We start from the raw sequence: 27,948 nt of genomic DNA, 5'->3' as shown, positions 1-27,948 counted from the left end.
GTTTGTGATTAGATTTGAATGGATTTGAACCCTTAGCCTGACGAGGACGTCAGGGATCCTACATCGGTTATTCGCTGGGTAGATCTTGGGTATTTTTACAGGATCAAGGAACTCAAATAATACCTTTTGGCTAGCCATTTTGGATGAGATTATGGGTTGTTACAATTATCTTGTAGATCACCATCAAAATTAGTTTTTCAAACAACACAAGCTACATGGGTGCCAAGCAACAAAAAGTTAATCGGGTGGAGCTTAAGCTCTTCTTCGGCAGCAATAAGATCACCCGTTTGGTTTCATTTAAACAATTTTTCTCAAACATATCCGTTTTATCATATCAATGTCTAGAACCGAAGAGCGGCATGAGATCATTTCACAAGCAACTTTTACAGCACATAAAAATTTATATGCGAGTGTCCGCAAGCTAGTCTTGTTCCAATTGGCTTCATTCCTACCACAATTGGCTTCGGGGTCGACGCTTTTTGCGTGCCAAAGAAGCCTCAAACGCCTTGCGATCATCAGCCATCCAAATCCCACCCCGCTGCATCCCCGCAGTTGAATCTCGTTCCCCCAACTCTTTTCGAATGAACTGCTCCCCATTCGCCCTGGCTCTTGGTACCTATCCGTTCGATTCGAATCCCCTATTCTCTCTCCCCTTCCGCGTCCAAGTTCTTTTCTCCCTCTTTTCCCCCTTTTAAATCGCCGCTTCTCCCCTCTTTGATTCGGGAATTATTGGAGCCAATGCCGAGGAGATCGCCTCAGTGATCTGTTCACTGTTCTATGGTGAGTTCAAGGAATCATCATGAATCGTTTTTGTCTGAATTTTTTTTTGGTGAATCGATGGTAATTTAGTTCTTGGGACACTGAATTCGAGCTTGGCGAGTTGCTGGTTGTATTTGATCGAATTTTGGTGGTAGATTACCGTGGGAATTGGGAATTAGGGTTTGGTTCTTGGACTTAGTGAAGCTAATTTGGTGTATTCTTGAAAATTTTCAATTCCTTTCTTTCGTTTGACTGTGAAATTTGCACTGTTATGAAGTTGTTGATGTTTTCTTTGTTTCGTTTAAGTAGTCGTTCATTTGAATTGCATGAGGTGGAGTTTTCCATGGGAACAGTCGTTGACATACAGGTTGATGGGGAGAAGGAGTCTGAAGAGAGTGATTTTGGAAAGGCTGGGGTGGAGTTTTCCATGAGAACAGCCGTTGATGGGGAAAAGGGCACTGAAGAGAGTGATTTTCGAAAGATCGTTGCTTCCGACCCGGTGGTTTACCAACTTGTCAGGGTATTTGTTTGCATTGCTTGTTTGTTATCATTTGAGTACAATTTACTGAGATTTTGTGTGGATGTAGTTCAATTGTAGCATCAGTTTAACGAAATTAGATAGGGATTTTTGCATCATAGTTTTTGGAACTGAAATGTTGATGTAATTATCAAATGAGTATGCTTGGAATTTCTTTTGTGCCTTGTGGATTGTGGAGTTTGAGCTACATTCTGTAATGCGGCTAAATTGTAAATAGTTACTAATACAACTCTATTTTGGAACTTGAATATCAGCGTATAAGTTTTTGTTCATGAATTCATATGTTAAGCTTTCTTGCCTGCCAACTTAGGAATGTGTGGACTTTGTTCTAAGATGTTAGTTGGCATTCACCTTCTGGAGCTTCTTAGTAACTCATAAAAAATCCTGTTATTTCATATTTGTTACTAAATGACTGTCATGATGGTCACCTTTCCTTTGTGATAGTATGTACTACCATTTTGGTGCTTAGAAAAACTTGATAACAACTTCACATCATGTTATGAACAAAAGAAAACACAATAGAGGTGATTGATGAAGATGGATGGAAGTTTCCAGAGATGATGTCCTTTATTGCCACGTGCATTTTGACATATTTTTGAAGGAGAATGCAAAATTTTAGTCTGAACATGACAATTATGGAGATTTGTATTGTTTTTGCGTTTTTCCTATTTTTAACAATCAAAATTCTGATTGGGCATGGTATTTATCTCTCAGTATTTGTAGGATAACAGAGGTGCAAACTTGGGGAAGAGTATCCAAGGAGCTTACAATGATGTAGCTGACAAAATTACAGAGGTTGTTGCATGAAGCAAAATAGAGGAAATATTGCTGAGGTTTTTAGGATCAATCGGTGGTTAATAGCCTTTCGGCTAAACAATTCATCTATTGAGTTTAGGTGCTCTTATCTGATGTGTTGGGGGGAAGGGGGTGCAGACTAGGAAATAAAGTTCAAAAGCACAGCTTTGGTTTTTGGTTTTGGCTGGATCAGATGATTTTCCATTTAGGTATTTTTGGTTGTTTCAGCTGTTTTTCTCTAGTTTAAGTAGTTATAGCTAAGATCATGAAGAAATTCAAAAATACAGGTAAAATTAAGTGAAGAAATACAGAAGAAACATAAAGTCAGTCATAAATTATAAATTAAGGATCATTTCAGAATAAGTTATATACTTGTATTGTTTGGATTTTGGAACCTTACAAGTATTGTTTCGATAATTTCCATTTAAACCATCGAAAGATTGAATTTTGAAATGAAACGATTTTAACAAAGTTTTTTAGATTACTGTAACACTAGCTATCCAACATATAGTAGTACAACTTTCTAACAAAATTCAACCTCTTGAAGCAAGAAATTTGTCAAAAAAAAATATTTCCTCTCAATCTATTTGGAATCTATTGTCCTCTTGCTTCTAAAATTTTTCAAAACTTGCATAATTCCAAGTTCACTAGGAGAAAATGATCCTGGACATTTCAATAAATAAAAATTCAAATACTTAGAAACCAAAATATTTATATATTAAATTTGGCCTCATAATTAGTTTTGGCCAAAACTCTCGAACCAACCACAGTTCCGGATTGGGTTTTAATGGAAAATGAAACTAGTTATGATAAAAGTTCAGACATGACAGGGAAAGAACAGGGGAGGTACTCACGTGCCATGCGGTGGCAAAAATGAAAAACAAAGATATCAAGGACAAGGGGTGTAATAAGTGTCTGCTTTTTTGTTTTGTTTGAGTAGTCTCTCATTGCTAGTACAGTGATATTGAATTACTTTCATGTTTCATTTTACAATCATCTTGATAATAGTACAGAAAACCCCACACTGAAATCCTTTTTCATTCTTCTATTTTTCAATTAACATTGCTGATACTAAGTAACTTCCTCCCTCTTTATTATAGGCATGCTTGTGAATCTATTCGTTCAGATACATATCCGTCTGCTATTCATAAATATTGATATGGACAAGATATTCTTCACTTTTGATATTCTAGCTTTTTTTGTTTTCAGGTTGAAGGAGATGGAAGGTTAGTTCCTGCTACAGACGACGAGGTTATGGAAGTCGAGCATCTGCTTGAGGAAGACAAGAGTGGACTAGCTTCAGATGGAGATAAAAAGCATTTTGATGGACGTGTTTCTAATGAAGGGTTGCCCTCTAAAAAGTCTGACTTTGAAGGTATTAGTGTTATGTCTTTCTTTTCTTGTTTTTACACTTTTCTCTTATGTACTAGAGAAACTTGTCTACTTACAAGTTACAATACATGTATTTTAACATAGATTTTGGGTGTATACTCTTGTTATATTGTTCTTGTCCTCTTGATTTGACTGTAGCTGTTTTGCTGTTAAAAGTGAGATTTTGGCCAGTTAGTTTGTGCTTTTGAAGTATGTCCCACATGCTCTCTTCCTTTGATATGTCAAATTTCTTCTATGTGATGCATAGGCTGTGTACTTTTTTTATGCTGCTGCTCCAGCTTCAGTTTCTTTTGGAAATGAATGAAATTTTCTTCTCTTTATTTTATTTTTGGTTACTTTGAACTGGAGTAATTGGCTGTCAGAATTAGAAGTAGATAGCCATCTCTTTCCTTGTTTTATATATAAATAGACATTTATTAAATCTTTTGGTTCTTTATGGCATTTTAATTCCCCCTTTGATTTGTAGGGAGGAATTTGTTTGTAAAAGATAAGTATGAAAAATCACTTCTTCTTCTTCTTCTTCTTCTTCTTCAGGCTTTGTTGCCAAACTGAGTGCAATTGCTCCACACAACCGTGATTTCAGAAAATATGGTATGTGTGAGACCATGAGAAGTGAGAAGAGTCTGTTCAAAAAAAAAAGAAAAAAGAAAAGCACCATGCTGTGATTTCAGAAAATATGGTAAGCGTGAGACCCTGAGAAGTGAGAATAGTCTGTTGAAAAAAAAAGAAATCAGTTGCTGGGGTGCAATTGCTGGAGCACCACACGGTGATTTCAGAAAATTTGTTAAAGTGCGAGACCTCGAGAAGTGAGAAGAGTCTGCTAAAAAAAAAAAGGAAATCAGTTGTTAGGCCACTATTTAGATTAATATTTGGATAAATTGGATCTACTTCTATATGGTTGCTCTTTTCAGAAGCAAGTTAGACAACTAATAGTCAATGTTGTGATCTTGATTAGAGAAAGAAGGAGTATGCTACTAATAAGAAATGCCAGACGAAATAGGGGATGAAAGTATTATGATGTGGGTGAAAGATTGGAAACGCAAGCAATATACAGAGCTAGTGGGAGTCTTGATAAACTAGATAGAAAGTTCTGGCTACTCAGGATGCAGAGTATATGCCAAAGATATAGAGTTCATTGTGGCAGTCGGCTTCATATAATTAATTAATGAATAAGTCCTCAAAATTAACCCATAAGTTTCTCGCTTTGAATGTGATACACCTTTTTACTCATTGAGTTTGCATCACATTTTTGTTAATTTCAAGTCATTGAAGGTTCAATTATCATATCTACCTTCTAGCCCATGCATATCTCTCTTAGCCCTTTTATTTGACAAAACTTTTAATTTATAAAAGTTTAAGGGATCAATTAGCAGATATATTCTGGAAGTCATATGATGAGCTGCTTGAAATTACAATCAAAAGCATTTCTCAGACTCAACACATTTGGACATGGTTGATCTGTTGCTTCCACCCTACAAAGCAACATCCAAATAATCTCTTCGTTAACTAGGAATTTGAATGAGAAACCTCAGTTACTGTCAGGATTGATTGGTTTAAATATCCTAATCCACTATTTCTACCTAGAATGGTTTACTTCTGAATGCCTGAGGCAACACCAGAAACATTATTCTATTCTCTTAGTGGATTAAATTTTTTCCCCTCAAGACAAATGAGCTTGGATTGGGGAGAAATATAAGCTTCAATGAGAAGCATATCTACATGCAGTGGTTTAAAGTGTGATGCATGAGATCGCATATGTGGCTGGATTATGTGGATGCAGTCTTCTAAACCACACCATGTTCCCAGTATGTGGTCATACTGTATATGGGGTCGAAAAGGTGGTCCACTTAGAATTGTGCGGCTGCACATGTAGCCTACTTAGCATGATGTGGCCGCATATGCAACCTGCTTAGCATTGTGTAGCTGCATATGTGGCCTGCTTAACATTTTGGGCCCACACTATAGCCTACCCTTATGTAGGTTTGTGCCGATAGAGTGGGTTTAAATTGGTGGTTATGTTGTAGGAGAGTTTCACAGGCTTGATACAGTTATTGATAATGTTAATAGTTGGCATAACTATTGCTGTTAGGTATTAACTACTAGGTAGTAAGCAATAATTGTTAGTTGTTATTGTTATTAATACTGCTCTTAGTTATCTGAGAAAATATTGCTATTACTTATCTAAGAAAATATTACTGTTGTTTTGCTGTTTTTATTGTATTTACTATTTAATTTTTTATTTGTTTTAAATATTTAAAAATAATTCTGTATATTCAACCACATATGCAGTATGCATATGCAGTCTGCAAACTGCACATGCATTATGCGGTCTCTTGACCACCCGCATACCGCAGCTGCCTTTTAAAACACTGAATTTAGGTAATATTAAAGTAACAAACGATGCTCTATTGTATATACGAATAATTCAAATAGAAATTGTTAGATTGAGTGATGAACTGCTATTCTTCAAGATTAGAAGTTACAGCTTGGTCTGTTGTTTATACATTTTGTCCAGTTAAATTTTTCTTTTTTCTCTTCTTTCTGTGGGTTAAACATGGACAACATGATTTTTGTTGTCAGGCTTTTCTGACTGGTAAACACCAGTGAGTAAAGCGTCTTGAACTTCATTTCTGTTTACTCTTAAGAAAAGTTGTCCCACTGACTGGTGGTTGATTGATTTGATTCGGTATGTGTGGTATCACACCCTTGTAGTGTTTAAGATATATGTTTTTTAAGTCCAAACTAGCACTTTATTATCCTGTTCATATGGATAATAGATCTCGTTTGGCCCTCAGGGTCCTGCAATGCAGAATAGAATGGTGCTTCATTATGTGCTGGACATGGTCTCACCCATGCTCATTTAGACTATTGCAAAAGTCTCTTTGTGGAGGATCTGTTTCTTATTCTGAATCACATTGTCCTTTTTCTAGAACTTTGTGTCAGTAGGAAAAAGAACTTGATTTACTAAGTTCCTATGCAGTTTTGCTTTCGAGGGTTATCTAGATCTTACTTTAATACTATAGATTTCAATGGAACCTTTGCTGTTTCTCAATGATGATATATGTAATATTTTGAGTTGATTTGCCTTTTCCTTGTATCTCTTTTCTAGAGAGATTACAAACACAGAGATACACTGGTAGAAAGGGAAACAATGATTAGAAAAAGTAATGTGAATTAACCTAGTCAAATCAATTATTACATGTGAACCAAATACTTACCTAATTAACCCATGGATCAGCTTCAACCAGCTAATTTGCCTTTTCCTTGTATCTCCTTTCTAGAGAGATTACAAACACAGAGATTCACTGGTAGAAAGGGAAACAATGATTAGAAAAAAGTAATGTGAATTAACCAAGTCAAATCAAATTATTACATGTAAACCAAATAATTACTTAATTAACCCATGGATCAGCTTCAACCAGCCAATTTTCAGGCAGGAATTAATGTGAAACTCCTGATTCAGACCAATTCAATTTAATGCTGCCCATTCATGCCTTCCCAAATTTTGTTCAACGTTAAGTTGCATTTAAATATTCTAAAGAGATGAAGTTTTGCAACTATATCAGCATTTAATATATTGAAATTTCAAAATATATATGACTCGCAGAGCAAAACCAATTAACAATTATCTGTTGTTGCTGATACATATTATAATTTCAAATTTACAGAGTTCTTTTCTGAGTGTTTTTTGCCCCATGTTTTTCTTGGTTGAGTTAAATTAATGTCTCTTTCTTCTTTACCATCTCTATTTTCCTATCATATGTGTGTCTTTATGTGCATTCATGCATGCATGTGCTTGCACGAGCACAAGTGCATGTTTATTCACACACGCAAGCCATATCCCAATGAACATTGAATGTTTACCATTTTCTTGATTTGGTCCCTGGCTGAATGTGAATCAGAGGATTGTGGCTATAAATGTGGAAAAACCAATGAAGTAAAACCATGAAACAGGAGTTTCAGAAACACAGGGGGAAAGGAACTAAAGAAGAAATACAAAGCAGTAGTATTTCTAGTAGCACCCTCTCGGTTGGATATGCTTATAAGTTATAACTGCAGCCCGAATTTACAAAACTGGGAGAGGACTCTCTGATGCTGCAAAAGCACCAATGGCCAGAAGAGCTACAAAATATTCCTTGCTTTATAGGATGAGGAACTCAGTCATGATATCCAGTTCAGTTTTCACATGGTTGACATCTTAAATAATATTTATCTCAGTTTAGTCTGAACTTTTGAAGATGATAAAGCTGATTGATAAGATAGTATCAGTAATTAGCCTCAAGTCTGTTGTGTTCCTTGAGATCATGTAGTTTGATTCTGAAGACTGAAAAGGACACATTGAAGAATGAATTGTACAAAAAATGTTAATGCACAGCAGGCTCACATATTTTCCATTAGGTTATCTTCATCGTGTTGCATTTCTCGTCTTGCATTTCTGGACTTCCTAAGCTATTGGCTCGATATTGAGATTCAGCTTGTTATATGAGTAGAATTGGTCCGAAGTGAGCGGAACTGCCCCATGCTGCCTGATTCTATGTTGTACTGATCCGTACGACTTGGTTTCATCAGGTACCGTGGCTGGAAGTGATAAAATACTGTGTTGGCACAATGTGCACACCATATTATACCAACCGTATTGTACCATATCAATGAAGTACTGGAACAGCAGTGATTGTCGGTATAACGGGCCTTGGTTGATCACATACCAGTCTCTTGGCCAATGGAAGCAATACCCACCTCCCATGGTTTGTCGTTGCTTTTTCAACCCCAACCAAACAACACTAATCAAAATTAATAATTGTTGCTCCTAAAAATGGCTTCATTTTTGTTATCCTTAGGGGCTGGTTCATGGATTTGCAGAATTGCACATAACTTGACCTCCCATAAGAAGGTAGCTAAACGCTTTTGGTTCTCAGTGGAGACTAAAATATATCCTTACAGCTATAACTGCTACAATGTAGAGCCATTGAGCAAGCATTAACTTACCTTTATGCATGCTTGTGTTCAAATGAACCTTATGGTTTTCTCTTCTATTTGTTTCTGTTGTATATGACTTTGTATATTGTTTATGAAAGTTGAATCTTCAGTATTCACTAGTAGAGACTAAAAATGCCTGCTATCTCTCCGCATTAGTCTTGAATTTTTGCTTGTCACTTGCTGCTCGCTTCAAAGGAAGCTCGTATCTCATCAAGCTGTTGTATCAGGACTTTCACAATCAGAAAATACTGAAGTTGATTCACAGGAGTTGAATGCTAGGCTTGAGGTGTGTTTTCACACTTGGTATACATTATGAGTTTTTAATATTACGAATCAATCTTTTAACTATTTTCTGATTATGTCATGTCCTCCATCATATCACTCTACAGCTCCGACCTCCACAACACACTCCCTCCCCATTGAAATCTTGAGTGATATTACTGGAAGACAATGCAGATAGGTTCAAACTTCAAACAAGTTTAGTTTCCAGTTATAGCAACAACCTTTTGACTTTCTGGTCTCTCAGTTTAATGTAAACCGTTTCTTTTAATGTTTGGTTGGATTTTCGAAATACGGATGTTTGGACACTTATTCTGCTACAGTTTAATTGCACAACTTTTGTGGTAGAATTTGTGTATTAGGGGAACCACGTGCATGTCTCAATCTTGTAGGACATTCAATTTTTCAGTAAACTTCTTTTCCCATAACTATATCAATATAGAAGCCAATTAGTATTGATTATACACATGGAGTCAGTATTTGAATGAAGATATAAACATTACAAGAAGAAAATCACACTCTTGTAAATGCCCAGCTTATTGTTAAATCTATTGGAATTCTCAAGATCATATTTTGTTTTAGATGCTTTGTCGGCGATCTAGTGACAGTTTATACCAAGCTCTATAATCTTGGTACTCGATACCGTACTGCTATATTGTCGTTCGGTACGGTATGGTATGCATCCCGTACCGAGATAGCTCCTCATCCTATTTTCTCACTTTTTGTCACGGTACTAGACAATTCCGCTGGATTCGGATATGTACGGACTGGTTCCTATATTGAACTAGCAAATTGACGTGGTTTTGCACCGGTTCGGTATGGTAGACTACCATACCAGGCAGTTTAGGTCAGTTTTGCATTTATACCATATTTTTAGTAACTAATGCAAATAATGGATTCATCAATAAGTGCAAATGTTTTTTACCGTTTAAAATTACAAATCTGACTTCTTGGTGATAATGAGCAAGGAATATCCTTCTTTATGCTAAATAGATCTTCTAAACTTATAATTTATTAGATACTTTTATCAACGTCAACAAGTACTATAAGTAAATTGATCCCGGTTATTCAGTCACTTGATCACTAGAGTCATTCTTTGATAAATGATGGATCATATAATTTGATCATTTATCAATAGAATTAGTAATTGCATTTCATTTATTTGGAAAGGATCTTTTCACTATTCATGGATCTGAACCTGTTGAACGCAGCCTGAGCATAAAATGAAAATTTAAATACTTTTATCTTTCTATTAAGCATGCATAGAGGTGCTGATTTTTATTAAAAACCTTTGTCTTAAATTAATTGGATACCTTGGGAATGCAGTAATTGGAGCAAAGATCTACTCTGCTCCAAGTTGAAGTGACCTAAAAATGGTTACAAAATAAGATGTGAACATGATTTTTAAAAGCAAGCGTAATAAATGCCCAGTCCTGGAGATGATTTAGTAGTAGAATAAGAGACTATGTGATCAGAGTTTAAAGATCTAGAAGATTCTCATGAGGAGTAATAAATTAAATCAAAGAAGTCATGAGATTGCACTAGATGATATTGTAAAACATAAAAACTGTTGCTTTATACACAAAAAGTAAATGAGAAACAAATGTAGTATATCTGAAGACATCAATTTTAGGAAGATCAAACAAGATAAAAAAGGACAACATATTTGAAGGGGAAACTATCATTTTGATGGGGGTTGGTGTGGGAAAGTAAGAGTTTAATGGGAATTTGAGGTACTGAGAAGAAAGCCGCCCTGCCACTTCCATCTTTATTGAACTGTGATCTAGCGTCTCCAAAATTTTGCTTATGTTGTCAAAATTGCAGGTATAGCTGTTTCCTTTAGATTGGATTACTTGTGTGTACCTAGGTATTTCAGCTAGTGCCTGTTTGGGTTCAGATTGGCTTGCACTTATTTGATACTTGTTTTGTTTTGACTGTATAGTCTAGTACATACTCTATAAGCTTCTAAACCAGATTTCTTTGTTACCTCTTTGGATATTTGAGCTTTTTTTGGCCTCAATTGAAGTGTAGTCTCCCACTTTGAGGTTTTGAATTCCCAATCTTCAGACTGGACACATCAATCAACATGTAGAAATTTAGGTAAATCTAATTTCCATTTATTCTTTTGGCTTTCTTTGAGGACAAGTAATTCAAGAAAGCTCCACTTGCCTTCTCTTTATGTTGAATGACAACTAGAGAGTGCGCCACATATTCCTCTCACTTTGCATCGTGACAGTGCCTACATGGAGATGATAGAGTTATTGTGGTTTAATTGATGCACGCATAGAAATATGGCACATTTTATTCTCATAAGAAAGTGCTTTCAATCATTGTGACCCAAAAATCTAAAATTCAGACTCTCCTTGTTCTTTCCTCTGAACAAAATAGCCACTTCCTTTATTTAAAGTTGTTGGGCTCTTTTCATTGAATCACAACAAACTATTCTTCATGTTATATCGGCTATTCAATGCGCTTTAGTAAAAAGAAGAAGAGTTTGTTGAAATTCCTGGTCAGCCTCACATGTTTTCTTAATCAGATTTCTATTTATGCTTTACTTTTTCAAAACATTTGGAAAATTTATGATCTTAATCGAAGTCAAAAATTCATATAGATATTCATCAGACATGTTGCTTTATCAGCAAGCTTTTGGCCCATATGACATTCTGCTGACACCATTAAGCTTGTTATAACTTTGTATTGACTCCATTTCTTCATATAAAACTCATCAATTTGAAGATGAATCTAAACTATGAAATCATAAAAACGTAAAAAATTAGTATTGTTTGCAGATGTTTGCTATTTGTCTTGACATAATAATTGGTGTTAATATAAGTAACACTAGGTGATGTTGTTATCAGTATTAATGGAGGTTGTTATCAGTATTAGTTGAGGCATCTCCAGAAAAGATTGGTGCTTCATTATTGTACTGGCACTGCATTAGCAAATGCCTATAGCTATTAGAATTGAGCTGTAATGCTTTGTATTCTTTTAATAACTAGACTAGCTATTCTAGATCTTTCATCCAGTATATTTTGTTTTGGCTGGTCTTTATGCCATGCTATAAAAGAGAGCAATGATGATTAACTAAGATAACATAATTGCCAACTGATTTTTATTACTACTATGAGCATGAGCTAGACATTTTTCAGTTTTAATTGCATTTGACAATTGCACATCTACATGCTACAACTTATCATATCGTTAATAGTTCATCTTCCTTCACCACTTTGTTTGCATATACTTGGTTATGAAGTTGAAAAATGCATTTTGTTTTCTGAGTTCATATTTTCCTTCCCATTCTGTCCTTTTGGTTTAAATTCTATCTTGTAGTATATAGAGGTGATGTTGCCGAAGGTTAAACAGGAAGAGAGGTTACGGATGTCACCTGAGTCTGCAAATCATTCTACCAAGTGTATGGATGTGAATCATCAGACTTTTGATGGTCGTGACGAGACACAAGCCTGCAAGGACAAGCTCCAACCCGAGAATACTTCAATGGAAACTGCTCCTTCTTCTATGGCTTTAAATGGCAGACAGGGTGTTCAGTTAGAAAGTGCAGAAACATGCTCAGGACCTACAAATCAGGCAGTCACTGGTAGTTCAACAGTTTCTGGAACATGCACTAGTTCAATGCCTGATTTTTCTATTCTAAAAGGGGAGATCTGTTTGGATAATCTGTCAATAAGAGAGCTTCAGGAAGCTTTCAGAGCTACCTTTGGCCGTCAGACTTCTGTCAAAGACAAATTGTGGCTTAAGCGACGGATTACAATGGGATTAACTAACTCATGTGATGTTCCGACTTCAAATTTTGTGATGAAGGATAATAAAATAGTTCTCAAGGAAGTGAAAGAAGAACCATCCAAGTTGCAAATGTCTAAGACTGAAGCGAGTTCTTTGCCCACAGATCAAGTTACTGATCCAACAAATAGTAATTTCCAAGATTTACCAACTAGTCCTACTAGCCAAACAGAAGATCAGCAAGTGGCCAGCAAGCGGCTTAGAAAACCTCTTTCAGAATATGATGAGAAGAATGAAAATCTACAAATGGAGCAGTTTGCTGCCAAAAGGGTGAGGAAGCCTACTAGGCGGTACATCGAAGAACTTTCAGAATTTGAGACGAGGGAGTGCTCTGCTAGATTGTTGTCTTCAGTTAAAAATTCTGGACACGACCAGTCCTCTCCAAAATCTCGGATCAGGCCAGTTCGTGATATTGGTTCCCGGGGCCCAAGCTTTTCCACTAGGCAGGATTCTCTAGGAGGATTTGGAATTCAGGTACCATATGTCTCCAGAGTGAGAAGAGGGCGCCCAAGGAAGAATTTTGTGACTCTCATGGTATGTAAACTACTGACTTAAGCCTGGCAAGTAGGCTTTTGGCAATATTTAGTATTGCAAAAAGTTACTATGCTTCATGATAATAATTGATATTAATTGCTTATTTGTTACTCCATTCATGCTTTACCATAGTGTATTTTTGCTAGCCAGAAGACTTGGGTCATTGCCAATTTAGGCTGCTGTTGAGGTGTTTCATAGACCATACATATTGGAACAATATATCATCTTTTTTTTTTTTTGTCTCTCTCTCTCTTAACCTTCCATTTATCCACACCCCACTATTTTTGCTTCACCACCCATAATCTTCTGTCTTTCTTCAATTTGTTTGTTGTTTGTGTGTGTAAACACACTAACATTTATATTGTTTTTCTTTAAAATAAAGAAAACCTATTTTACCCCTAAAAAAATCTGCTTCCTGTATGTTGTTGGCTACATCTTCATCACTGTTAATATTTTGTCCTTACACATTCTGTTTCTGCTGTTGTGTCTATGAAAATATAAGTAGAGTTGACCAAGGAACAAAGTTTCATGTTTCTGATGATACTCTGTGGCTCATCACTATGACCAAATTGTGCCTTTTGTTTGATATTCTCTGTACTAGGCAGTAATAACATATAAGACAAGATTTTAACTTTTATAACAGTTTTATTACTATGATGATCTGGGCTTTGAACCAGATATTATTTGTGATAACATTATAGCACTCTGTTATTTGGCTTAAAGCTTCAGAAACTATTTTTATATTATTTTTAACAGCGTTGTAATGTGGAATTATCTGTTAGTAATTGGAAAGTAACAACATTATTTGACAGAACCACTGTTTACAGATTATACTATTAATCTTTTAGACCAATATTTCTGTATATACAATGAGATAGTAATGCAATTTATTCTTCTTCCTTAATCACGTAAACATCAAATTAAAAAGGGAGGCCTGGTGCATGAGGCTCCAGCTATTGCAGGGTTTGGAGAAGGTCAGATGCATGTAGCCTTACCTCCGCATGTGTGGAGGCTGTTTCCGTATTATAAACATCAAGTAATGTATGACAATGGTCACGGTGTCAGGCCATTATGTTTTCTAATTGCTATACATGCAGTAATTGAAAAAAGAAGTACCCTGAGACAAAGGTTCAAGTGCCAGCCAAGCTGGTCTGTGCTGGTGGGCTTGTATCGCCATAGGCCTGTACTGCAAGCTGGCCTGGGTCAACATGACACCTATTGTTTTTATCATTTAAATATTCTAATTAAGGAAAGGGTAGTACAACATATTTTATTTTTTTGAAGTTTTATGATTTTGGAATTGTGTGGTGCATGTCCCAGCACATCTGTCATGGCTGGTGACCAGCCGGTGCATTGCATCAGCACTCGAAACCTTGCCTGAGAGCTTTGTAACAGTTGTTATACAAAACAATGATAGAGTATGGTTTTAATTATAACAATGATGCAACCACAACTCAGACTGGCACCTTTGTATCTACCTAGCTTTCTTTTGACTGGTAAAACTTTTCTATATTTTTAATTGAGGAGAGGCAAGGTTAGAAGTGGGGTAGAAAAAGGTTACGAAAGGGAAGGAGAAGATTGATAATAGGAACACCGATGACACAAATTGTTGAAACAAAAATTAATGTTATAAGCTCTTTAGAAGTACATATTAGGTTGAAGTGGTTTTAAGTTTAAAAGTAGAGCTATATATCCATTGGTAGTTTTTTTTTTTGGGTGCCATTAGATAGTTTGCACGAGAATTGAAGTCTCAACACATTGGATCGTGAAGCTATACTCTTTGAGAATTCCTTAGCTCATTGACTTGTGACCTTTAGGCCTTTAAGAGAAGACATGATTTTTTCTTTACCATGTAGTGCAAGTTTCCTTCTGCAACTGATTAATGGCAGCATCTTTTGAAGGTCTGTGTATTACTGAGTGACATGCTTTTCACTAGGTTTGTTATCCTAGTCATCTTCCTTGATATACAAAGGGCTCAGGCATTTAATGCAGGGTGAAGATGTCTAGTTGGTCAGTTGCTATTCGTCTATACAGGCTGGCCTTGCAGAAATAGCCCTAAGCACTGTTCTGACTTCTATGGGGAACTTCATTTCTTAAAACGTGCCCTTGTTTTCAATTATTTTTGCTTATCTAATCTGGTTCTTTTTCCCTGAAGTGTGTATGTCCATGTGAATCTTTTCATTTTCATGAAAATTATGATTAATGTAGCCAAAGCCAAAAATATTTCTTGATATATGTTCTTGTTTCCCCTTTCAGTTTGTTCGTTATAACTATGATAAATTTCCGTTGATGCAAGGATTATTTTGTGGAATTTGTAGATCATTGTGATCCAACAAGTTATCAAAATTTCAACCTGTTTGAATGGACATAGGTAGGTTTATTAAGGACCTTGTGACATTTAGGATATGGTTAAGGATGACATTTATTTATTTATTTTAAATCTAAGTGAACCCAATAATGTATTCCTTCAATTAATGGTTTATAAGGATGGCAATGGGTTGAGTATGGGTCGGGTAGGCCAATACCCTTGCTTGCCCCGCAATGGGAAACCCTGTACTAATACCTGTTCCATACCAGTCTTCGGGTGGGTGGGTTAGACGGGGTGGATTGTGGTGGATAGGGTCAAGTAAATCTGCAATTTTTTTTCTTTTACATGCAAATCAAAAAAATAAAAATAACATAGAAGCACATCTCTGTACTTCTATAACATTAAATAAAATAAGTCTAACATATAGAACATCACAAACCAAGTTTTCAACGTGCTTTGTTTCTTCAAGAAGAGAGAAATTTAGAGAGGATGTGATTTAGTCAATCAATTGGTCGGAGGAGCAAAGCCTTTCGTCACCAATATAATTGATGGAATATAATGCTTACCAGACAAAAAGCTTTTGGTCGGATGTATATAGGCAAAAACCTACACAAGTCTTGAAAGGAAACAAAATTAAATAAAATAAAACATAGTCAAAGCATGACATAGTGTTAACTAGTATATAAAGTATTTATAGTTATTTTTTATAATGGCGATAAATTCGTAATGAGCTCGGATCATGATTCCAATGGCCAAATAAAGTTAATTGCTACTTTAACATTAAAGCAGATGCTTAAAAGGCTCAATGGCCACTTACGATGATCAAGTGAACATGGCTTTGAAGGTAAACACCATAGAACCATTTAGGTGGGGGCTTAATATCTTAAGTAACAACTATCAATAACACAGGTGATAGCAAAATCTTTTTTCAATATCATTTAAGAGCATAACAATTTTCAAAAGCCTACTGATGCCCTATTCTAACATACTCATCCACTGCAAAGGGGCACTTGCTCAACAACCTCAACAAGAATAACTAACATAGATAGATAGGCACTTGCTCTGACAATTTGATCAAAATATCCAACCACACATTATGCATCAAAAGAAAGGCTAGAGTTCAATAAAACTATGAAACTCACATAGTCATTTCAACATTGAATGGCATGAAAGTTGCTCATGAGAAACAGATGAATCCAACTTTCTTTCTTATTTTTTTTGGTTCAAAACATGAAAACCTATCTTGTTTTGAACAAAGCATTTACAAAGATATCTAAAAAGATGAGGAATAAGGGCCAGAAAATCCAGAATTAGATGAAAGATAAGTATATTACAACCTTCTCAATGCAATTTATCACAATCTTTTATCCCAGGATGGCGCTGCAGTCAATCTCCTCCAAAAATCCGACTTTTTGAGACACAGCAGGAAAACTTGCTACAAGATCATCGGCTAGACCCCTCGTGAGCAACACAAATCAATCTACATCTCAAGAAGCCATTAGATATTAGAACCATGCTCGGTCGTATGCATGGCGAATTGGACTACTGACAACTGGGAGCAATCCCCCATCTGCCGCTTCTTGCTCATCGAGAAAGAGGTCCTCTGTAACCCTAAAAATAGTGTGCAACCCCAAGATCATGGTGCCGATGATCAGCAAGACCAAGACATTCAATCCAACTTGGGTGAACCCGAGGGCGATGATTGTGACAGTGATGAGGGTGAAGAGAACCAAGTGATCGTCGATCGACCGAAGAGCACAATGGGCTCATCATGGAAGAAATAGAGGACCTTGTTCTTGGGGAGGAGAGTGGGTGCGATGATGGAGGCGATGAGAAGCCGTGAGATGGTTGATGGAACAATGGCTGAAGGGAGGAGTGCGGATATTGGGGCTAGGGCAAAGGGTGGGTGGGGGGTATATTTAGGATTATATTATACTAGGTTGGGTTCGGGGTGGGCTTTACCATTACCTGCACCCACCCTGAATTCGCTTCTGGCATCAAAATTAAAATCCATCCCAGTCCCCACCTTTAAACAGGTCGGGTCGGGTCAGGTACCCAATGTATCGGTTTAAAATTTCCACCCCTAATAGTCTATGAAAGATCCTAAGATGCAATATCTAGAAACATGTTGGAGTAACTCAAAATGGGAAGGTTCTAGCAGGAAGAGGTTATTTAACAAGTAAGAACATTACAAACCCATGGTTTCCTCAATTTATTCTTTCCTTCTGATCTATAAGTTGAATTTGCCTCAAATCAGTCTAGGTCGAGTTCTTTTTTGATGCCATTGGTGATGAAGATGATTTGAGGGGAAAATGTCATTTGTAATTTTGTATTATTTTAGCTGCTCAAAAAATGTGTGTAACTAGTCCTTTTTCAAAATTGTAAGTTATGCTGTATAATATTGACCAATAACAGTATGTCACTTTTCACCATATGTACACTGGTAAGGGTGACTACTCTAGTAGAAATGTAGCTTTACTAATGACAGATGATGAGATAAGGATATGAATATAATGTTCCTAACAATATTCATCTGGATCATATGGACTTTGCAGAGGCTTAATTTTTGTTATTTTCCCCTTAAATACATCCGACATAGTGATTAACATTTTTTTTCTTCCTCTCCCTGAAAATAAATAACCTTGTTTTCTATAATATTTGTCACAATTGGCAGAAATACCATCCTGGTGGCATAGGACCCAACCTGGTTAAAGCAGCTCTTGGGATTCCTGCCTTGCAACAAAATAGTGAAGGTGGAAGCAGAGTAAGGAAAGCCAGAACTCCACCTATGCTTATTCCACAGCCGGTAGGATGATACTCAACCCAACATGTAGCCTGTGTCTCTTGATAGTCTTGTTTTATATCATGATTTTTATGTTGTTGCTAGCAGATCTTTCATAATACCTGACCATGTGATGCGCCTCTTCTGATAGTATGTATATTTAATTGGCTTTACATAGTTTCTTGCAAGGTTGCTGAAATGCCTGTTTGAATTAAGAACCATCAGTGTATCAGTATTTTTGCATTAACAACTGAGATGATTTTATTCTACTTAGGAAATTTGATTATATTATTCTCATAGTTTATATAATCTAAATATGATCTAGTATATGTAGCAGAAGAACTATACAACATATGCTGATGTGTTTGAGGATATGTGATAATTTCTATAGATCTTTCATTTTTTTAACCCTTATTTTTGTATTTACTCATTCATTTTATATTATTATTGATTCTGAACATGTTTATTGGCATATCAGCACTTAAAACTCCACCACCGTATTTAACAAATCTCAATATGAGAAATAACTGTCCAAGAAGTCTAAAAGAGTTCTAACGTTCTAACCAACATCTTTGGCTGCAGAACTTTGTTGATGAGGGAGAAAAAAGGGATGCAGAAACAATTTATGGTGATGATGAGCATGATCTGGGGCTTGAAGAGTTTGATGCATCTGGAGATAATACAGATGGCAATGCCAATACTGAGCCAGCGTCAAAATGTGGTGTCCGAAGGAAGCATCATCGTGCTTGGACCCTCGGTGAGGTTTTGAAGTTAGTTGAAGGTGTAGCTAGATATGGAGCTGGTAGGTGGTCTGAAATCAGAAGGCTGGCCTTTGCCTCTTACTCTTATCGCACCTCTGTTGATCTTAAGGTAAGCTCATTTTCATGCCAATAGCCTACATCTTCAATCAGACTTGTTAAGTTTCTGGTATTTCACGAGGCAATGTTCCTCACAGCTGGAAATAAGATGAAAGCCTCCATATTGTACAGCATCGAACTCTAGGTAATGCAATTCCGATGGTTTCTGTTTTCAGGATAAGTGGCGAAACCTGCTTAGAGCAAGCTTGGCACAAGATCCTACAGATGAAGGGGTCGGACCACTAGCAACTTTGGTTTCTGCTTTTTCTCGTTTGCCTCTCTTTTAATTAAACCCTATCTCTATGATTTGTCAAAGTCGAACATTTAATTTCTTGATTTACTTCTTATTCTCTTCTGTTTTGTCTTCAGGCCAAGAATTCCCGAAAGCATGCTTCCGTCCCAATACCAACACCCATCCTATCACGAGTAAGGGAACTGGCGGAGATGAACTCACAGACCGGTACTGAGCTCGGTCCAAGCAAGATTACCGGCCATGGTGGGAGAAATGTACAGGAAAAGGGATCTGGATTTTTGTGACCAGCCATGTAACTAGAACAGAAACTAATAAGGAGAAACGCCATGTAGCTACGTATGTACGATAGTTTGATGCATACAATCATCACCATTCTCTCTTCATGTAATTTTGAGCATTTTCTGTTCCACTTCTTGCAGTGCTCCAAAAGGTGCTGACTTGTTAAATATGTAGCCAAGGAAGAAAAAAAATTGGAAGTATACCCTCACCCTTCCCTGCTTTACTCCTGACACTTGATAATTTTATGCTTAACCACGAGATCAGTATTTTGTTTAAACTTCGGAGAAGTCGCTTAGAGTTCGAATGGATTGAAAACAGTGGAGAAGAAAAGGTTTGGAAGTTGGAACTACTAATCTCTCTGTTGTGCCCCATGCAAGAACTGGCATGTACACCATCAACATTGCTTGTCAACCTGCAATCCTTCTTAATTTCATTTACGTATCCAAGATGCGCCTGCGGACCATGGCCATTTATTCCGATGAGGTTCCCTGGGAGATGACTCAGGTGAGTGGGATCTAAGATTTATCTAGATAATATCTGTATAAATGATTTTATGGACTCAGCATTTGCCACCTTCAAGGGCTTTGTTGCTATTGAGAGAGAATGTTTCTTTCAAAAGAGTATTTCTTCCCAGGTAATTCACTATGGAGCGGTGCTGATAGTTCACGGACTTGACTGTTGGCACCGATCAGTTATTAGGTGCATTAGGACCACTATAAATCTAGAATGATTTATTGTAGAACTAGGTTGAAATCATCCTATATGGATTAATTTCACCCTACAGTGAAATTATTGGGTAGATTCATTTTATCCCGGTGGATCTGGTCCATCTCATAATTTTTTGTTCGCATCTCATGAACTTTATCATGGTGGAGAGAGAGAGAGAGGTTCTTTTCACTAAGTTACAAAGAACTATGGTAAAAGTTGACAAAGTATCTAGGTATACGATATTTAATATTTGGACGTCTATCTTCTTTTCAAAAAAAAAAAAAAAATCGAGGAAACAGGACTGTTATACCTGACAATTTTGCTAATGAAGGGCCTGCCATCCAGATCATCACCTATAACTATCAACACTTGAGCATTAGGGTTTTCTTTTAAAAAAATAGAAATAGAATGAAAGACTCAAAGCACAACCTAAATCCGTGGTTTCAAGGCACCTGCCGGTATAATGTTTTAATGGCTCAAGGGCGGGGCATCAGTTTTCGAAACTTGGCATGGCCTTTACAAGTGAAAAGACCTGTCATTTTATTGCTGCCAATGCTCTAATTAATGATTCCAGCACCTCATTTATCTCAAAAAAAAAAAAAAAAACTTGGCATCTCGACCTATTCCTCTCTATCCCATCTTCTGATACTTCCTGCGTAATCCTTGTTCATTATCTTACTAGAATTTGTATAGGTTATCCTCTCCCTTTTGCTAAAAAAAAAAAAAAAACCTCTCTCGCATCACTTACTAATCAAATAAAGTGGCCGCCCGCCCAGCAACCATAATGATCCCGGTCTCTAGCCAGAATCGTTACTTCGTCCGATGATGTCGAGAAAAGGCCAGCCATCACCATGATCCCACACATGTTGTCAGACCTTTTGCGGTACAAGTTCACGTGACAAATCTTAAAGAAATAAAACGCAAACCCCCCCTCTCCCCCCCCCCCCCCCCCCCCCAAAAAAAAAAAAAGCAGACAAGTGTACAGGTCCGTACGTGAATAGTACTGCTCGTACAAACATTTGCATCCCTTTCTTAAGATCCAAATATCTCGATCAACTTGCATGGTGCAACAGTAATCTTACCAATATATAAATTTCAAAAAGTAATCAAATGATATTTGACATTATATTCCTGGTTGGGACAAATATACGTATTAGAATTCCATGCCTATATTCCTCAATCTGTTTTCCTTCTGTTTTTTTTCCCTTCCAAACAGATATATTATATATTATGAATATAAATACAGCTAAAAAACTAATAGATTCCAAAGCGTATCAGATAACCTACTCTTCTTCATCCCGAAAGTATCTTCGGAGCGACCTTGCGGCTTTCAACCTAGTTTTTCAGATCTCTAACAGTCGATTATCGTCGTTTTTGCATTTCCGATTCATCACGTCAATAATTGGATCTCTTATAGATCCCAAAGCATGTTGGGTGGCACAAATGCATGTATTAGAAATCCATGTCTATATTCCTCAATCTGTTTTCTTATGGTTTGTTTTTTTTATTCTTTTAAAACAAATATATTATACATTATGGGTACAAATACAGCTAAAAAAATTAAAAAATAATAAATTTTAAAGTGCATTAGCCAACCCACTCTCTTTGAGTCAGAGTCAGAGGGTATCTCCGGAGTGACCTCGCGGCTTTCAACCCAGTTTTTCAACAGACGATTCTCGCCATCTTTGCATTCCGGATTCATCACGGCAACAATTGGATCGCGTATAGATCTCAAAGCATGTTGATTTTTTTTTAATCCATCTACATAGGTCAAAAGATAATACCCGAACCCTTGCATTACCCTCATAGCCAACACCAATTTCCTCTCCGAAGTAGCTGAACACGTACTGCTTCACCAACTCCCTTGTTGTGGCCGCACTTTTAAAGCATCACTTGGCAGGCTCTGATATGGTAAGAGCACCGTTCGCTGTTGAGAACATTGCAGCAGACCGTCTTCTTTGCAAGGCGAGGATTTGCTTTTGAATTTTTAAATGCTTAACGGCTATTTTCAATATGTACTCCCACCCTAAACCTAGTCGCTTCCCCCAAAAAAAAAATGGAAACAAAGCTTTGAGAAGAGAGCTTAATAGGGTTATCGAGGGTTTTAACAAAAAAAAGCGTTAGCGAGGCTTCTGGAAAGAGCTAGGGTTAGGGTTTCTAAGTTCTCTCTCCACCAGCATTCACAAGCTAGGATTTTACGGAAAGTTTTCTAGGGTTTCCATGGATCCCCTGAAGGAAACCTTCGAGAAGAAGCAAGTGGAGGTGGTGTTAGTGATCCCAGAGGAAGGGGCAGCACCAGATCCCTCTGGGAACCACACCAGTGTCCCGAAGGTGGAGTCTTTGGATGATCTCCAAAAAGATCCTAACCCTAAGCCCAAGCCCCCCTCTCCCATTGGACACCCTTCCCCTGAGATCATTAAATCCAGCTCCAGCCTCAAGAAGCCCCCCCGGCCTCCCCAGTCCGAGGCCCTCCTACGTCGCCGCTCCATATCCAAGCCTAAATCCAGATTCGTCGAGCAGCCTCTACCCCCCAGTGCTTCCAGATCGGTTGAAGACGGCCGCCCGCCAGCCCATGATCGGTCCTCGAGCGCCCCATGCCATAGCTCTCCGAATCCTAGGGCCTCCGGCACGCCCAAGACCCCATTGGCTGCCGCCGACGAAGAGGAGGAGGAGGATGAAGAGATTTATAAGAAGGACCAGTTCCCCGAGAGCGGAAAGCGGGCAAGGAAGTGGAAAGTTAGGACCTTGATCGAATGGATGATACTAATCCTTGCCATGGGGTGCCTCGTTGCGAGCTTGACGGTTCGCCGGCTGCAGGGCTTTGTGATCTGGGGGCTGGAGATTTGGAAATGGTGCCTCATGGTGACGGTAATTTGCTGTGGCCGATTGGTAACTCAATGGTTCATCACTGTCCTTGTTTTCCTGATAGAAATGAACTTCCTTCTGAGGAAGAAAGTGCTGTACTTTGTGTATGGGCTGAAGAATAGCGTTCAAGTTTGCACTTGGTTGGGTCTGGTTCTGCTTTCTTGGTCACTTTTGTTCAATCAAGGAGTTCGGCGATCGCCCAAGACAGAAAAAGTTCTCAATTACGTCTCCCGGGCGCTGGCTTCGCTTCTGATTGGATCGGTTATATGGTTGGTGAAGACGCTTTTGATGAAGATTTTAGCTTCTGCTTTCCATATGAACAGGTTCTTTGATCGAATCCAAGAGTCCATCTTTCATCAATATGTGCTGCAGACACTCTCGGGGCCGCCGGTGATGGAGTTGGCTGAGAAGGTGGGGACTGCAAAGAGTACCGGGAAATTGAGCTTTAGGAGCATGGGGAAGGGGACAGGGAAAAAGGGGGAGGAGCAGGAGGTGATTGATGTTAGCAAGCTTCATAGGTTGAAGCAGGAGAAGGTCTCGGCTTGGACGATGAAGGGCCTGATCAATGTGATTAGGACATCAGGGCTTACGACAATTTCAAATACAATTGAGAGTTTTGATGAGGAGGGGGCTGAGCATAAGGATGGGGAAATAACTAGTGAATGGGAAGCAAAAGCTGCAGCTTACCGAATTCTTAAGAATGTTGCGAAGCCTGGTTGCAAGTGGGGGATTTCTGAAGTATTAAATTTCTCTTTGTTTTCCTCTTTAATATTAACTGATGTGTTGGCTTTCTGTTGGACCACAGATATATTGATGCAGAGGATCTTTTGAGATTTTTTAGCAAGGAGGAAGTCGATATCGTTCTTCCATTGTTTGAAGGAGCTGCAGAGACTGGAAGGATAAAAAAATCTGCATTGAGGAACTGGGTGGTAATTACAAATTTTTCATATCTACGTTTAGAATGTTTTAATTGATGCCATAGCGTATTCAAATATCATTTTATTTTGTTTAATTTTCATGTTAGTCTATAGATATTCTTCAACATTTCAGCGCATGAATTGTAGTATCTAGCCAGGTTACAATTAATAGCAAGCTGGTAAAAGGGGGAAAAAAATCATTATATAAGATGCAATATCGGCCTATTTGGATAATCTATGCAATCCAACGAGATTCACAAAAATACAAGCCAGGCTAGGCCCATATTCACAGTATTCAATGAATTTTTTTCAGGTGGGCCAGCTCAAATCCCATGGGGAGAAAAAAATGACCTCAACGGATCTTTTTTTTCTTTCCATCCTACAGGAATGGACTGGAAGAGGTCCAGTTTACATGGGCTGGGCCAAGCCTTATATTCTATAATACTAGAGATAATCTGTACATATAGTTTAAAAGATATGTGCTGGATAGGCCATGCTCGATTCCTACAGGATTTTAAGCCTAATCTTGCAGAAATATTCAAACAGACCCTTAGTATGAAATTTATTTGCAGTTTGCGCCATATCTAACCACATCTTTGTTATCTTGTTTTCAGGTGAAGGTCTACCTTGATCGTAAATCGCTGGCACATTCCTTAAATGACACCAAAACGGCAGTCAACCAACTCCACAAACTCGCAACAGCCATTGTTATTGTTGTAATCATAATCATCACGCTGCTTTTGATGGGTGTTGCAACAACAAAAGTACTTGTCTTTCTGTCATCACAGCTCGTAGTGGCGGCCTTTATGTTTGGAAATACCTGCAAGACGGCATTTGAAGCAATCATATTTGTATTTGTTATGCACCCTTTTGATGTTGGTGATCGTTGTGTTGTGGATGGAGTTCAGGTAACTTTCAAGCATTACAATCTCCATCTCAGGTATTTGGTAATTGGTCTTTTACAGACAATGAAATATACTCTATGGTTGCTGCCTATGCAGATGATTGTAGAAGAAATGAATATATTGACTACTGTTTTCTTGAAATTTAACAATGAGAAGATTTATTACCCAAATGCCGTCTTGGCAACTAAACCAATCAGCAACTTCTACCGAAGTCCAGACATGGGCGATACCATTGATTTCTCTGTTGATGTTTCCACTTCAGTGGAGAAGATTGGAGCTGTCAAATCTAGAATAAAAGCGTAAGCTATTGATTTTGCTCATTTGTCACAATGTATTTTGCTTCTTGATTGGCAGAGTGCTATTAGCTATAACTTTTTCAATTTTTATATTTATCATAGATATGGTGCTAATCCTAGAGGATGAGAATCCCTTGACATGTTTCCTTAGTAAAAAAAGAATCCCTTGACATGGCTATTGCAACCACCCTTCTATTTTTCCCTGGTACCACAAATGATTGCTTGGAAATTTAAATTAGTGGAAAGTGTAATACACCGATTTACTGCTAATTAATTGTTGTTTGATAATATATGGGGATTAGTGAGTTCCTCGTAACAGAGTTTTATCTGTCATACTATTACACCTGCAGTTTCCTTGATTTTTTTTTATATTGTACATATATACATCGCTTTATTGATATTATAAATAGATCTGTTATAATGCTTCCTCTGATTGTAGAAAAAAAATCCTGTTGTTTTGGCCTTTTTGTGCTCTCAGGTACATGGAAAGCAAACCCAACCACTGGCATCCTGATCACAGCATAGTAGTGAAGGACATTGTGAATGTAAATAAGATGAACATGGCCCTGTATGTTACGCACACTATGAACCATCAGAACATAGTGGAGAAGAACAGCAGGAGGACTGATCTTGTTCTTGAGATGAAGAAAATATTTGAGGAACTCTCAATTCAATATCACTTACTGCCTCAAGAAATTCATCTTAGCTACACTGGCTCAACCGCGTTACCTATAAATATTGGCTAAAGCATTTAAGATGGTTTGCCCCAAGCACTGTATGACTTCATTCTTTCCAAATTAGTGGGCACCAGACTAAAACTTCTTTTGACATGATCCTGCATACTCCGCATGTGATAGAATTTTTGGTCATCTTTTCATTTGTTCTGTCTCTGGTAATCTTGTACTCGTGTAGTAGGCTGTAAATTAACCTCTCATAAACAGATGTATTATGTATCGGAAGTGTCTGCAATTAAGGTATCTTGTTCTGGTTCAATATTAGCATTTGGTTGTCAGGGTGCCTGTTGCTGGAGAGTTGAGTTGAAATTCTCGTAATTGATGCCACTGTAATTCAGAACATGACAACTTGTTGTAATGCCATGACATCATGATTTCCTTCTCCTGTTTCTTTTTAATTTTCAACTTTGTAAAACCAAGTAGGCTTTAATTGCTCAAAATATTCATGCTAACCATTTGGTTCAATCCTTTCAATTCTACTGGAAATTCTGTCAATCTCATACACCGTCATAGCATGTCTTCTTTTTGCCCGTGTGCTCAAATTGTGAGTCCTGATACTTATACTACAGCGTGCTGTTGTGATGCAAAACTATAATTTGAGTCATTGCAGTTCCCAGAATTGGTTAACCAAAATGATACTTGTCTTTCCTCATCTCAGGAGCTGCTAACTCTTAAAACACGGTCATAAGTGGGGCACAGCTACATGTAATTGGCATTAATAACATCTTTTCTCTGGCACACAAAAATTTAGGACCTATTTGATTAATCTGTTAAGCAACATGAAGATGATGGAAGCACATCCAATCTTTGTATCCTTGCGTTAAAAGGTAATGCAGGATTGGCGGAGTTCATTTGATCTTATTTTCTCAAAACCTTCATCTATGGCATCACTAACATACAAAAAGACTGTCTTATTACCTATTTGTTATCCGCAAGCTCTCCCCATTATTAGAGTCAGGCTTTCTGGCCTTGCCTTTTTTTAAAAAAAATCCATTGTTTTCATGTTTTCTTATGAAATACCTTTTGTAATTTCACTGTCTCCCCTTCATTTTTTCATCCTTCTCAGTAAGAAAGAGAAAAAAAATCATCCTTTCTCTGAATGGAGAATATGTTCATTTATATTATTCTCATGAAAAAATGATTCATTGTACACTAATGCATGGGACTAAATCCTTGATTATTGCTAAAATAATTTTATATTTATAGATCTAGAATAGCCTTGTGCTCTGGGTACGACAATATTTGCCTTTTGACTTGATTATATATTTGCAGAATTTAATTATGCTAGTGAAATACCTCTCTCGTTTTTTCCCTTTAATCATACTTCTTACCATCTCTATTAATGTTCGGTTTCTTCTTTCCGCAACTCCATTTTGATCAGGAGTACCAGGCATAGTGTATTGTGCAACTATACCTTGCTTTTGAAGAAATCAAGCAAATGGACCTAAATGTTGTCCAGTTTCAGTATACCTACCGTAGTATTCACTACCTCTATCTTATCTCACAACTTTAATCTTTTTATCAAGTTGTAACTCTACCTCTATTTTGAAAAGCTTAAAGGCATTTAATGCCTCAGCCTTGTCATACAACAAGTAGAGATACCCATAGCGTGAGTAATCATCAGTAAAGGTGATAAAATATTTATGACTAGTAAAACATGGGGTCGAAAAGGGCCCATATATATCTGTATGAATGAGATCCAATAAATTTGTGCTTCTTATGGCACCTTTCTTAAACTTGTTAGTCTGCTTTCCCTTGATGCAGTCTAAACAAGTTTCAAAATTACCATAGTCAAGAGTTGGTAAAATTTCATCATTTACTAATCTCTTGATTCTTTTTACGGAGATATGACCTAATCTTCGGTGCCATAACATAGAGGAATTTTCGTTTATCATGCTACGTTTTAATCCATAATGTTCTTTATTTTGCAGGGATAAAAGGGATAGCTCAAAGGATGTATCAAGGTCTAATA

At 37.3% G+C, this 27,948-nt stretch overlaps 2 protein-coding genes across 43 annotated transcripts; both read left to right on the top strand.

Moving 5' to 3' along the window:
- Positions 1–479: 479 nt before the first annotated feature.
- LOC103704887 (uncharacterized) lies at positions 480–19,751 on the top strand. 42 transcript variants are annotated; one of them, XM_008788363.5, is made up of 9 exons: positions 488–780; positions 1,127–1,279; positions 3,302–3,467; positions 8,689–8,747; positions 12,071–13,072; positions 18,055–18,186; positions 18,745–19,032; positions 19,196–19,273; positions 19,389–19,751. In XM_008788363.5, exons 1-9 carry the CDS (start codon positions 778–780, stop codon positions 19,554–19,556), a joined length of 2,049 nt encoding a protein of 682 aa, XP_008786585.3. In that variant the 5' UTR covers positions 488–777; the 3' UTR covers positions 19,557–19,751. The 42 variants fall into 42 exon arrangements, 40 of the variants coding, with proteins under 40 accessions (XP_088577539.1, XP_017697731.3, XP_088577538.1 ...); XM_017842241.5 differs by having other exon boundaries at positions 1,069–1,279; positions 12,104–13,072; XM_008788359.5 differs by having other exon boundaries at positions 1,069–1,279.
- A 2,543-nt stretch (positions 19,752–22,294) lies between these two features.
- On the top strand, positions 22,295–26,235 carry LOC120111694 (mechanosensitive ion channel protein 10-like). Its single transcript, XM_039129511.2, has 5 exons — positions 22,295–23,846; positions 23,930–24,053; positions 24,656–24,949; positions 25,043–25,245; positions 25,721–26,235. The coding sequence occupies exons 1-5, from the start codon at positions 22,480–22,482 to the stop codon at positions 25,986–25,988; spliced, it is 2,256 nt and encodes a 751-aa protein (XP_038985439.1). The 5' UTR covers positions 22,295–22,479; the 3' UTR covers positions 25,989–26,235.
- The last annotated feature ends 1,713 nt before the right edge of the window (positions 26,236–27,948 follow it).

The sequence above is a fragment of the Phoenix dactylifera genome, chromosome 5, assembly GCF_051530095.1.
Source record: "Phoenix dactylifera cultivar Ajwa chromosome 5, Ajwa_hap1_PhDact_Kaust_v1.1, whole genome shotgun sequence".
Taxonomy (NCBI): Eukaryota; Viridiplantae; Streptophyta; class Magnoliopsida; order Arecales; family Arecaceae; genus Phoenix; species Phoenix dactylifera.
The sequence above is the reverse complement of the archived record's forward strand: the minus strand, read 5'-3'. Positions and strand labels throughout refer to the sequence as shown.